This window comes from Molossus molossus, unplaced genomic scaffold, assembly GCF_014108415.1.
Source record: "Molossus molossus isolate mMolMol1 unplaced genomic scaffold, mMolMol1.p scaffold_m16_p_15, whole genome shotgun sequence".
Classification (NCBI taxonomy): Eukaryota; Metazoa; Chordata; class Mammalia; order Chiroptera; family Molossidae; genus Molossus; species Molossus molossus.
In genome coordinates, this window is record NW_023425350.1 from 14,154,993 (window position 1) to 14,168,117 (window position 13,125).

The window sequence follows — 13,125 nt, forward strand, 5'->3', positions numbered from 1 at the left end:
ATCTGTGAATAATGACAGTTCACTTCCTCCCTTCCAATTTGGATGCTTTTTATTTTTTCTTCTTGTCTGATTTCTGTGGCTAAGACTTCCAGGACTATGAATGTCTTACTTTTGCACTTCTGCCCCTTTTCCTGCTTTCCTTTGAAAATTCCCCTAGCTCCAAGAATAGGACCATCATCCAACCAGGACCCCCCCGCAGGACAAAACTCTAGGCGTGTCTGATCCCTTGCTTTCACTCACTTGCCATGTCTAAAAGGTAATGAGCTGAGGTGGTGTGTTTACCTCTCAATTCCTGACACTACCACCAGTTCAAGCCACTGTGATCTCACCTGGCCCAGTGCCCTGGCCTCCTCAATGGTCTCCTGGCTTCTGCTCTTGCCCCTGTATGATCAAGTCTCCACGCAGCAGCCATATTCTTTCAAAAATATTAGTGAGATCAGATTTCTGTCCTACTCAAAACCTTCTAATGGCTTCCTCACACACTTTGAATTTTATTGTAACCCCTTATCACGGCCTTTAAGCCCTTCCACAACTGGGGCACCCATCTTCTCCATCCTTATCTCCTGCCTTTCTCGCCTCACTCACTGTGCTCCAGCTTCCCCTGCTGTCTTGTTTTCTGAGCACATCGACCTCACTCCTATCTCAGGCTTTTGCCTCTGCCAGTCCCTCTGCCTGGAACATGCTTCCCTAGATTCTCCATGTCTCATGCCCTCAGCTCAGTCAGCCCTCTGCACAAGTATCATCCCTTCAGAGAAAGCTTCTCTGCTTACAACTGCCCCTCTCATCTGTCCCCCACTCTCCTTGCCCCTTTATGTGTGAAGAGGTGGGGTTAAGGACTCAGAGAAGGGCAGGACAACCATCCATTGTAAGAGGAAGGCAACCACAGTACATGGATACAGATGGCGCTGGCTTGGTGACTTTTGTGAATGAAGATTGTTTACTTCCGTTTACTTCATTTTCTGAATGAAGTGAGGTCAGCTGTCAGTGAAGGTGAGGAATAGAGATTTAGAGCCTTGAAAAGACAAGGGAAGAAAAAAATCTAGTATTTTCTAAATCACAACAATCCTGTGTCAATGGGCACTGCAGACACTGACATCTGGAAGCAGGACCACAGGGGCCCCTCAGATCATCACACACAAATCTCTGCGTGGTTCTGAGTCCAGCTAGTGAGGGGGCGGAGGCAGGGTTGGGTGGAAACCCCGCCTGCCAGATGAGTCCCTCGCCGGGCCGGGAGGACTGGCGCCAGGGATCGGCTCAGCTTAGCCCAGGAACTCGCTCTGCCTTGCGAGCCCTTCATCTCTGTATCACCTCTTCTCTTCTGTCAGCCTTCAGGAGGTTTCAGCAACCAAGGAGCACACACGATGCTTGATGGGTGAAGACACAAAGTAAGGCTGCTTTGGAGGAAGCCATCTGCCAGCAGGAGTCGTCAGGGTGAGGATCAAGGACGGCACCTGGGGACTGTTCTGTATCTAAAAGCCTCCGCAGTAAACTTAGTTACTTTTTGAGTTCAGTGCCTGTGTGATCATTAAGCCCCCACAACACCATGTATTGACAGTTATTGAAAATGCACTTTTCTCAGAGGCTAAGAAACACTGCCTGAAAGATACAACAAAAATAAAAGCTACCCTACTGAGTGCCCATCTCAGTTCACTTGGTCTTCCCCTAATTTAAGGTGTGGTTCCATTGGTCAGGTGCCCTTCAAATCCACACCCACATGCTTCTCCCCGGCAGTCTTTAGAAAGTGTGAAAATTCATCTCGAGTGTGATTACCCAGTTGCTGGTTCTGGTTCTGCACATCCCCCTCTGGCTTCTGTTGAGTCAACCTCTAGGTCCAGGAAGTCCTAGTGGGGCCTAGAGGGTAGGACAGCGGAACCTGGTTTTCCTTGGGCAGAGGCGACATCAAAAACCATCCCTCCCCTCCAGTCCAGCATCAGAGAGCCCGAGCCCAAACAGTGGGTCAGAGAGCAGGTGAGCGGCAGAGTCCGGCGCCTCCCGAGCGCTCTCTCCCCCCGCCCCGGCCTTGGCTTCTCCCAGTGTCGCGAAAGGAAATTTGGTTCCTGGATAAGTAGCCTTTCCCGTAGGCAGTCAGTCAGTCAAGCTCTGGAGAAGTTACTTTCATAAACTTATACTTTTATTCTCTTTCTGTACATATTGGCAATGATAAAGCTTAAAGATGCATGTCCTATGAAATATGCAAAAACAAGGAATTTACATAAATAATTTATACTTCAGAAAATTAAAGTTGAAAAATATTTTCCACATTATTAGAGTTCACAGTATTTAAAGTAAATCAAGCTTCCCCCTTAGATTTCAGACTACACTGTCTCAGCGGAGAGTGATTAAATCTAATCAGGAACAACGATCAAGTTTCGGGTGTGTGTTCAGTGCATGAGGAGACACGATTTCGGTGTCAGGCTGTTCCTGCGCTGAGGCCATAGCACTTCTCCCCAGTCCTTCTCCTCCTGAGTGGCTGTGACCCAGCGGAGGTCACAGGGCGTGGAATGGTTCCAGCGTCACCAAAACCACCCACAGTGGACACGTTCAACCAAGTGGTAACGTCTGGTGGTCCGATGCCTCAGTTCCACGTAATACTTTTTATAGCCCTGAAAATGGAAACCTTGGCATCTAAACACAGCTGAACACGTGAGCACTAACGCAAGGCACTGTGCTATGGGATTTGGTGTATTTCTAGGAAGGGTGTTTGCATAGATTGCGAGCGGTTTAGTGTGCAACAAACTAGAGGCCCCAGCGTGCGCAGCCTGTGATGGAGGAAGCGGAGTGGCGCTCCTGCGGCCCGGGGCAGCACCTCCGTCGTCTCCAGCCTCAGCCCAGTGGCCGATGCCCAAGGCCCCTACAGAAGAGTTTTTTGCTCAAAAAGTTGTAGGTCAAAGCGGACCCAGACCTCCCCGGTAGGGACCTCATGCAGCAGGAGTCGGCGGGTGGTAGGGCCTTTGCTTTCTTGTTCTGTTCGAATTTTCGCCACTGGAATTTCAGTACGACCCAGGAAATCTGGTGAATAAATGTGAGAGTCAGAAGTCTTTATAAAACTGTTAAAAAACTACCACAGGGGTTGTGTCTGAAATAAGATTTATATAACTTCCAAGTCCAGAACGAGTAACTTCCTCTGGTTAAGGGCTGTCTGGACTGTGGTGGAGGCAAGCAAGACGACAGATGGGAGCAAGGGAAACGGCCTACATGCGACCCTTGTCTCTGGCCAGGGAATAAACGTCTCCCTCAGCAGGCGCCAGGAGCACAGTGTTTCTAGGATCTGTGTGGGGAGTGACTGGGGTCAGAGACTGAAACACACCTACAGCTGCCCCTTCCCCGAGGAGGTGTCCCACCAGCTGCCGAGGGGAGCTGTGTCATTTCCCTCAGGTGTTGTGGTGAGGATGAGGCTGGGCCCCCTGGGTCTAGCCCGAGAGTCCAGAGTGCTGGACGAGTCATACTTTACCATCTGGTGAAAACTGGTCTCTGTCGAACATGGTGAGACACAGCACATCTTGGTAGAGATCCTTAATGAAGAACTGGCAGTTAAAGTTCCACTTGGGACTCAGCGTGTCCTGGAGGGTTCTGGTGGTGAAGCTCTGGGAGCCCATGCTGACTTCGCAGTACGGATTGCTCTTTCCTGAACAAAACAAATGAGGACACAGGCACGTGCAGGTCAGAGGAGAGACAGCGGGCCTTCCTCCAGCAGAAGCAGGATCCAAACTGACGCTTCTCTACAGACTGGGCAGCAGGGGTTGCTGCCCGAGGGCCCCCATCTGCCTGTGGTCTCCATGTCCCCAGGGCTGACAGCGCCATCACCCGGGAGGGAGTGACCGTGTGGGCTCCAAGGCCCCGACTGCTCCCCACAGGCCTGGGCAAGTCTCAGTGCCACTTGCTTCAAGCTGTCTCCACTCAGAAGCACGGAGGGAGGAGGCCCTGGTGCTTAGTGGGAAGACAGAGATAATAATATTGGTCCAATAACTATTTTAGTGGCATTGGAAACAAGATTTTTTTAAAGCTTCCCATTATTCAGTGCTCAGAAGAGCCATCAGCAAAGAGTGGGGTCGTTACCACATCTGTTGAATGAAAGAAACACTTACCATTTGGTTTACAGGCTTTTAATTCTGTAGCTTCAATGACATGCACCATCAGACGCCCGATGCCTGAAGTCTTTTGAGAGCGAGCTAAGAAACAGGAAGACGAATCACATTAATTTCTTCTCTGAGAATGTAGACAGCAAGTGTCGTGATGATGCTGAGCTGTTCATACTCATAGTCGGTCTTTCCAACTCACCTGACCGATGCCCAGCCTCACCTGCCACTGCAGTGGGCCCAGCAGACCAGCATCTGGCTGCTCTGTGCCTTTGCCCAGGCGGTGTTGCCTGCTGACTGCCCGTCAGCATCCAGCTCATCCTTCAAGTTGCAGGTCCAATCTCACACCTCACCTCCCAGACCCCTTCCCTTCTCTGTGCATGTATCATCCTGGGCTTCTGAGCACCCCCAGTCTGCTGGGCCTGAAGTTCTATGTGTATGTCTGTCTCCCCTGCTAGGAGGAGCCATTGTAGAGCACAGACTATTTATTCACTTTGTATTACCCCCTCAACTACCTAGCAAATAGTAACATTAATAAAATTATAATACATTATATTTATAATTATAATACATTATATTTGTTCAGCACTTTTTGATACTAACATTTATTGGATACTTACTTTGTGTTAGGCATGTGCTAGACCTTTGCATAAGTTATTTTAACTGCATGGTTACCCTATAGTGGGGCAGCTCTTTATAACTGTCATCCCCACACGAGAACACAGGCTTAGCAAGGACTGAAGCACGCTCAAGGCACAGCTTCTAAAGGCAGGGTCAAAACTGGAACATCGATGTCAAAGTCTATTTTCTTAAGCAATGACTGTAATTCCAGCTATATGTAAACACTTCAGCTTACAAAGCAGTTTCACTAAAGACTTGATTCTATGTAAGGAGGTACTCAAAAACGCTTTTAATATGGAGAGAAATGAGTCAGTGAACTCAAGACTATCTTGGTAAATATGAAGTTAGTTAAGCAGGTTTTGCCCTCAGGGGTTTAAAAACTAGCAAAAAGGCTGCTTGGTGAACTACTGATGTTTCAAAGCTCAGGGCAAGTAGAACCTTTCTATGAGAAGGGGCCTACCTGTCACCAGTGCTCACCTGCCAGGGTGGGCAGGGCTGGGCCCCAGTCAATGTTGTAGGCCTGGCTGAGACTAGCATGAGGCCTGGCACACAGTAAGTAATCAATAGATGTCTAAGAGTTAAACACGTGGACAATGCACATGTACAGATATATTGATGTCAAGCAAAAGAAACATGGAAAAACTTTGATTTACATCTTTGACCAATTAAGAAATCACTGTACGCTTTATAAATGATTCCATCATTGATTTTCCAATTGCAAGCCTTTACAATACCATTCGAATAAGATTCAGTTAGTGAAAGCCAAGCTACACATACCTTTCAGGAGGATATAACAAAATAGGGGAACCTGAATAAAAAAACACATACAGAACTGCAACCACAGCAGCCAGGAGCACATGGGGACCGGACAGGAAAGGGAGGCCTGGAGCTGGAGGCGGAGGGACAGGGCTTCAGAGGCAAGTTGTTCAGTTAGACAACGATGGGCCCTGAGTTTAGGGTAAGAACGTCGACCTTCATTTGGGCAGCAACAGGGAAGATGCTGGAGGAGGGATCGGATACTGAGAGCAGCCCTGTAGAAAGACTGTTCCAGAAACGAAGGGGATGAGTGATGGGGCCATGGGGGTCCTGGCGCTGTAGCCTGGGTGGGGGTTGCAGGGTCTTAACAAGGCTGTGCCACTGGGAAAGGAAAGGACGAAGGGAAAGAGACAATGGAGAGAACTATGGGACTCGGCACCTGACGAGAGGAGAGGGGTGTGTAGTGGGGACAGTGGGGGAGGGCTCAGGGAGGCCTGGAACACCTCTGGGGGCAGGGGGGCAGCAGCAGCTGAGCTCTGCTGTCTGATCCCGCAGCAAGTCGGTCTTTCACTTCCCATCTAACTCCCACTGCAGCAGCAGAGCCTGTGTCCTGAGGCAAGACTCACCCCACCCTGCTGCCCAGGCCCCCGGGGGGCTGGTTCCAAGGGCCCAGGGCATGGCCAACTACCTTGATAGGCCTTCTCGCGCTTCTTCTTCTCCGTGTCGATGTACTGCTCAGACGCAGCCTTGATCTTCTGCACCCAGGCCGTCCTGCAGGAGCAGCAGAGCACCGCCGTTGGGCAGCTTTCCCACGCACCTCAGGTCCCACCAGGAGCCCGAAGCTCTGCGCTCACTCTCCTCTCCCTGGCTAACCTCGGCTTAAACACGTTTCCAGTCCCAGACTAAATGCTCTCTCAACTCAAAGGTCGTTCACCACGTCAGTGGCAGTTCAGCAGGGTGACCGGTCTCCCTGCACCCGGGCTGTGCGCAGAGAAGCCCCGTTTGCCACCACAGGGGTGCCGCCTGAGCTGCGACTGGAGGACGCCTGCTGGCCAGGGGAAGAGGCGGGAAGGCGGTGAACACCCAGGGGGAAGGCACAGGAGGCAGCCGGCTGGCTGGTCCTGTCTGGGGCGCAGGGAGGGCCTCTGGAGACCAGGGGAGCATGGGCTGTGGCCCGAGGGGTTTCAGTAGCGAGTGCAGTGCGGACCTGCCCTGTGGGAAGCCCCTGTGTCAGGAAGCAGCGCAACAACCCAGCACTGAAACTCGGCGCGGGGCGGGGGGCTGGTTGTAAGAGCTGAGCATACAGTTAGGACTTGAGCAAGGGCTGGGGATGGTTTTATGGTAGAGGGAGGTGCGTGCCTTTCTCCTAGACTTCAAAGCAGGTCACACGCGGCCAGGACTGACCTCTCGTTAATGTTGTCTGTTCGGAGGGTGTAGACCCGGTCAATGTGAGAAATGTGGAAGACAGGCTCGTCGCTGGAAGGGTCTGTGGGCAGTTTCACCAGGACTTCATTCAGGAAAATGGGCTGAAAGAATTAGAGCCAAAACACAGCCGTGAGACAGGCCAGGGCACCGGACCTGCCTACATCCAGAGAGTTCAGTGTGTTCTGACCAGCCCTGTGGAGGAGGAGAGAGGGGTCTAGCTTCTGGAGTCTTTTATTTGGGGAAAAAGAAGCTGTCTCCACTTTGTGAAAGTAAACATGTGGGGTAGATCAGTGATGGCAGAGGACAGGAGCCGAGTGGCCATGGTGCTCAGGTGGCAGGCCCTCCGCACACGGGCGTCTGGTCTACCTCGGCTCAGTGTCACAGAGACCGATGCTGGATGTGCACGCGGTGGGGTCAGTGCCATGCCTGCCAGGGCGGAAGCCGCACTCCAAAGCTGGAGTCCCCTGGCGGCTGTCACAGGGGCAGTGAAGGCCCAGCCACACTGGGGCCCCTCCCTGGGAAGTGACAAAGGAAGCCCGAGCCCTCTGGAGACAGGGGCAGGGCCCCATGAGCACAGGCCGGGCTCAGGCGGGAGGAGTCCTTCAGGCAGAGGAGACCCTCACTGCCCCGGACACCGCTGCAGGACCGGGCCGCTCACCATCTTATACATTTTGAACTGCGCGTTGGACTTGGAGCTGAAGAGCTTCTCAGAGCCCGAGGAAACGGCGAACTGCTTGACCATGTGGGTGAGCAGCAGGAAGTCGTTGAAGAGGAAGCCGTGCAGCTCCTTGTTGCTCTTGGCCTTGAACAGTTTCCCACTGTGCAGCAGCTTCCGGGGCCCCAGGCAGTTGGTGAGGGAATTGAAGATCAGTTGCTGAAAGAAGGAAACCGCCAGCGTGGAAGTCCCGGCACGAACCCGCGGCATCCCTCAGGAGGCCCTGGGCCTGCGGGTCCTGGGGTTTGCTGGCTGGGAGCGTGGATGTGATCGCTCGCCCTCACACGGGTTCTTTTCCAGAGCTCACCTGGAGCAGTGAGAACATTCCTCACACCGCAGAGCAACGGTGTCAGCTGAACGCAAGACCTCAAGCACACACCTCACATTTCCCTTCACGAGAAAGGGGGATGGCAGCCGGAGAGGGGTTGGGAAGTGAGCCACCTGGGCTGAGCTGCCCCCACCAGGGGAAGGCCTGCCCCAGGGCCCCACCCAGAGCATCACAGGCTCACCTCCGCGAGACCTTCGCACTGGACATGCGCCTGGATCCACTCCAGCCGGTCTGAATTTTCCTTCTCCCGGACGCCCTCGTTAACCTGAGAGCAGAGCTCCTCGGCCCGCTCGAGGGCCAGCTTTAAGGAGGAATGGTCCACGTGACTCTCTGGGGTGTTCTCCAAAATCTGGAAAAGAGTGGCTGGTCACGTGGGATGCACTGTGCCTCCCCCCACCCCCCAGCGTCCTAAGGCTGCGAGATGTGCTGGGGGCTCTGCTGGGCACCGGAAACTCAACGGTGAGCTAATCAATCATTTGCCCTTGAGAAGCTCATGGTCCCACGAGTTCTCAGGGGGACAGGACACAGTTACAAGAGCGTGTGCCAAGTGCTACATGGATCACGTGCCCTGAGTCTGTGGGTCTCTGCCGGCTGTCCAGCTTGGTAATAGGCGTAGGTTAAAGGGCGCCTCCCTACTGCCCCTAGCAACTGAAGCCACGTGCTTCAGGGTGAGCCTAGTGTAAACTGAAACATGCGTGCGTTTGCTGCATAGCAACTGTTCGTGACATTTTTGGGGTCACTGAATCTTTTGAAAAATCTGATGAAAACAATGAATCCCTTGTTGCAGGAAGAATACAATACAACATGTGGTCAGCAAGTAGGAAAACACATTCAGTTCACCCTGGAGTGATGTAAAACTGAAGTACAATGTGAAAGAACAGCGGTCAGGACACAGCTGAGCGTGGCCCCTCGCGAACACGCGGGCCCTCAGCAGACAGCTCCTGTGGACTCTCCAGTCACGTGGGTCCAACGTTCTTTTCCCTAATTCCAAAGGCAGAAAAGCCCTGAAGCCCAAAGGCTTTCTTTCAATACTCATTGGTGGCAAAACCTGACCTCAGCTGAAGAGATGCATTTATTTATTCTACTTACAGTGATTATTCACAGTCACTGTAGGAATATTAATGTGTTTGGCTATCGGTGTTGCTCAGGCTTTTTGGGATGTCACACAGTGTCTGAATTACACTCTGAATTTGAAACACAATGGACCCAAAATACTTCAGGTCAGGGACCATGTGGACTAATGGGGACTGAGTCAGTCTGCTGTCACAGCTGTAACTTGAGCTCTGGAACATGAGGCCCACAGCGAGTGAGTTCACATGGCTCACAGAGCGAGCAACGGTCAAGGGATAATCAATCAACGGAGCAGTCGTAGTATTTCTACTGCTTTTCTTTGTAAGATGATTAATATTACATCAGTGACTGTTTGTGGAATAATCCTTTGTCAAGTCTGCCTTCGCCTTAGCCGTTATATTGACTTAAGAGGCCACATTGCTTATGTCAAAAAGATGGATGGAATTTTAGGACTGCTGAGTCAGCAAGATACAGTAAAGGGACGATGACAGCTCTGTTTAGGACATGCTGAGTTGGACATGCCCGGGACACCCAGGTAAAGGTGTTCATTAGTAAACAAATTTAGGTTTCAGCAGAAGGACTGGAGCCCAAGGTTGTGCAAATGGTGGACTCTGTCCAGGCTCAAGACAGGCTTCACACCTGGACCCAGAGGGCCCAGACACACTGCTGCCTCTGAGAGGCGGGGCGTTTCCCGAGAAGGGAAGGTCGGGTTACCCAAGTGACATCGCATGCTTCTCTTATTTGCTCACTTCCAGGGATTCTGCCTTCAGATTGTATTGCATGCTAATGAGCGAGCACACACACACACACACACACACACTCACACACACACTGGGTGCCTGGTCCATCACAGTGGAGTCAGACCACGGGACAGGGGTGGCTGGTGTACTCAGATGCTCCCTGACTGTCAGCCTCTTTGGACCTTGAAGGGTCCTGCTTCTCTGTCCCAGAGGGTCACTCACACTTCTGATGAGGAGAGGGTAGCGGGTGATCCTCTGCATGGGCTTCAGCAGGAAGCTGGAAAGGGGCATGCCTTTACATCGAGGGTCAGATGCCAGCTTCTGCAAAATAATTGACAGGCTCTTGAGGAAGTCACCGCCCCAACGTAAACAAAGGAAACACTGACTGTACCCCTGACCTTTCAGATTTCTAATTTCTTTTAAAAACCCAGGATTCATAATTCAGATTAGCAGTAGGAACAGCTCTCCTCATTTGCCAAACCCAGCGATGCTTCTCAGTTCTCTTACAGGCATCTGACAGCCTGTGTGACCATAATCACCCTTTCCTTTGCCTCCAGAACCCTCTCTCCCTTGGCTGTCCTCCCAGTCCACTGACCTCAGTCCTCTCCACTTCTTCCTTCTCCTGCACCCACTCGTAACTGTAGGTGCGGCCCCAGATCCCCTGCAGCTGAGTCCCCAAGTCTGTAACTCAGACCCTCTCCAGAGCTCTGCACTGGCCACTTTACTCCTCTTCTCACCTGGATGTCCCAAAGAAACACCCCAACATGAAGTCCTCGTCTCCTCTCATAAAAGCCTTCCTGTCTACCTCTATGCCTGTCGGAGCTGGTAGCACCATTTGGCCATCACCCTCCTTCCCCCACACCTAGGAGTCACCATTGACACCCATCTCTCTTTCTTCTAAGTAGGTCTTGATTGCCCCCACCCCTGCCTGCCCATTGTCCCTACTTTATTACTAACAAGTGCTATCATTTATTGAGCACCTACTATATGTCAGGTAATGAATGCACTAAACTTTGCTAGTTCTGGCCCTTCTTTCTTCTGCTCTTTGGCTAATTCATACTCATCTCTGAAAACTCAGATTATGCCTTGTCTTGTCCAGGCTCTCCCCTTCCTTGACGCCTTCCTTCCCTTTTCAGGGATACTTCTTGAGCCCCCAAAATAACTCATGGCTACCTCTATCAGAACACCACATCTGGACTGGGTTAACACAGGTAGAGGTATCACGTCTGAGGTGCCTCCATGCCCCACGCCCCAGCCTGTTAACTCCAGGAGGCCACGACCACATCTCATGCTTCCCCTCCTGATATTGGTACTAGCCTGAATAGAGCAGCTACAACTCTGGGATGATCATAATAACTGAAAATACATTTACTATACTTTATCTAATCATTTCCCACTCTGGGATATTAAAATTGCTCCCTCCTTTTATTTTTGGATATATCTATAAATGTTGCTAGAACAAGCATCTTCATGATTTTTATTTCTATATTTTCTGACTCTTTTTCAAAAAGTAACATTTTAGCCTAGCTGGCATGACTCAGTGAATTGAGCATAGTCCCATGAACTGAGAGGTCCTGGTTCAATTCCTGGTCAGGGCACATGCTCAGGTTGCAGGCTTGATCCCCAGTAGGGGGCGTGCAGGAGGCAGCTGATTAATGTTTCCCTCTCACATCAAAGTGTCTGTCTCTCTCTCCCTTCCTCTCTAAAAAAATCAATACAAACATTTAAACAGATAAAATAAAATAAAAATAAAAAGTAACATTTTAGACCACAGCTCATGGTCACATTTCGCTTTATAATGTGATCAATATTATGCAATTCAATATGAGACTATAAACTATTTTTATTTATTTTTACTACTTTAATATTTGTGATGACACCAATATCCTATTTACATTGCTAATGTTATCGCTATTTGAAAAAATTTTTAATCTTATTAACATTAGACCCTCCTCCATACGGTATGGTTGTGACTATGTAACAGATCCAATAGGTAGTACTTCGTGAACTCAAAAAAACCAAGAAATGTAAAAAAAGCAAAAAAACAGATTTTTCCTTTCATTTCCCACACCATTATAATACATTTCTATTACTGAACATCAATGGAAATGACTTCTCAAAACTCAGCAGTCTGTTTTACCACTGAGTCGCAGGAAGCTCACTGTTGCATCCTTACAAGGGCGCCCCCTCCCGTGTTCCACACGGTGCTGCCTCTGAGCACAGGGAGCGTTGCCCCTCACCCACTGCTTGTTAACCATGGCCGCAGCATCACGGAACCAATCCGTGGAAGGGCTGAGGACTTGTGTGTACACTGCTAGCATACGTACAGGATCAGAGACACGCATTTTATGTACATCCTAATTCCTGCTGCAGGATTTTTTTTCCTGCTTTCACTGCCTTCTGTCCACATTTCCTTATTCATCCACTCATTTTAAGTTTTAATTTTTTTTTTTTAATCCTCATCCGTTTTTTGTACAGAGTGGGAGGGAGAGAGAAGAAGAGAGAGAGAGGGAAACATCGATGTGAAAGGGACACATCGAGTGGCTGCCACCCGCACGACCAACCAGGGCCGGGGACAAACTGCAACCGAGGTACATGCCCTTAGCGGGAACCGAACCCCGGTCTCTCCGGACCGCAGGTGGACGCTCTAACCGCTGAGCCAAACCGGCCAGGGCTTAAGTTTTATTTTATCTTGTTACATGTTATACATGTAAGTAAGCTATTTTAAATTCTTTCTGGAATAAGATGGGTATGCAATAAATACGATTTACAAAATTAAGAAAGTGACATTCTGGATGTTTTTTGGGGAGTTGTATAAAGTAGCTGATTTATGTAAATAGGCTTAAAAAACACTCTTCTATATTAACATGGGCAAAATCATGGTCCCAGTGCCAAGAAAAATCAACTCAACACGAAAGGCAACACAAAGCAATCAGGAAATTCTTTGCCATATTTGTATTTCCTTTGGAACTGATGGGGATACGGGTTCGTGACTGCGGTCCCCACTATGCCTCCGCCTCCAGGCTCAGAACAGGGCTGGCCTGCCTACGACCCCAGAATGGCGTTACCTTTAGAAATTCTTTGAAGTCGGTGTCTTCATCTGTCTTCTGCTGTAACAGAGCTGCCCCGTTGAGCTGGCAGCTGCAGAACCGGATGTAGGCCTGCATGTGAGACAGCTCGGCCGCCAGGATGTCCCCGATCATCTGCACCGGCATCTTCTCGCCCCCCGTCTTCTTCCGCACTCGCAAGGCCCTGCAACCAACACACACTCTCACTTTCTGTTTCTAAGTGAAGGTCCTGTGGGGGCCTGAGCGCAGTGATAACCAGTGGATTCTGTAAAACACTGGCACCCAGAGGGGACAGTCAGGAGAGGGAGGGGGCAGCTTGGCCATA

General features: G+C 50.5%; 1 protein-coding gene across 1 annotated transcript in view; it reads right to left on the minus strand.

Annotated features, from left to right (window-relative positions):
- Positions 1-2,116: 2,116 nt before the first annotated feature.
- Positions 2,117-13,125, minus strand: part of ITSN2 (intersectin 2) — a 123,130-nt gene continuing 112,121 nt past the window's right edge. Inside the window, exons 32-40 of the mRNA XM_036263503.1 lie at positions 12,801-12,984; positions 9,955-10,053; positions 8,103-8,270; positions 7,537-7,752; positions 6,858-6,979; positions 6,142-6,224; positions 4,086-4,169; positions 3,452-3,625; positions 2,117-3,009 (exon numbers count right to left, since the gene is read on the minus strand). Coding sequence (XP_036119396.1) covers positions 2,852-3,009; positions 3,452-3,625; positions 4,086-4,169; positions 6,142-6,224; positions 6,858-6,979; positions 7,537-7,752; positions 8,103-8,270; positions 9,955-10,053; positions 12,801-12,984 — 1,288 coding nt within the window. The 3' untranslated portion in view covers positions 2,117-2,851. The remainder of the gene's footprint in view (positions 3,010-3,451; positions 3,626-4,085; positions 4,170-6,141; positions 6,225-6,857; positions 6,980-7,536; positions 7,753-8,102; positions 8,271-9,954; positions 10,054-12,800; positions 12,985-13,125) is intronic.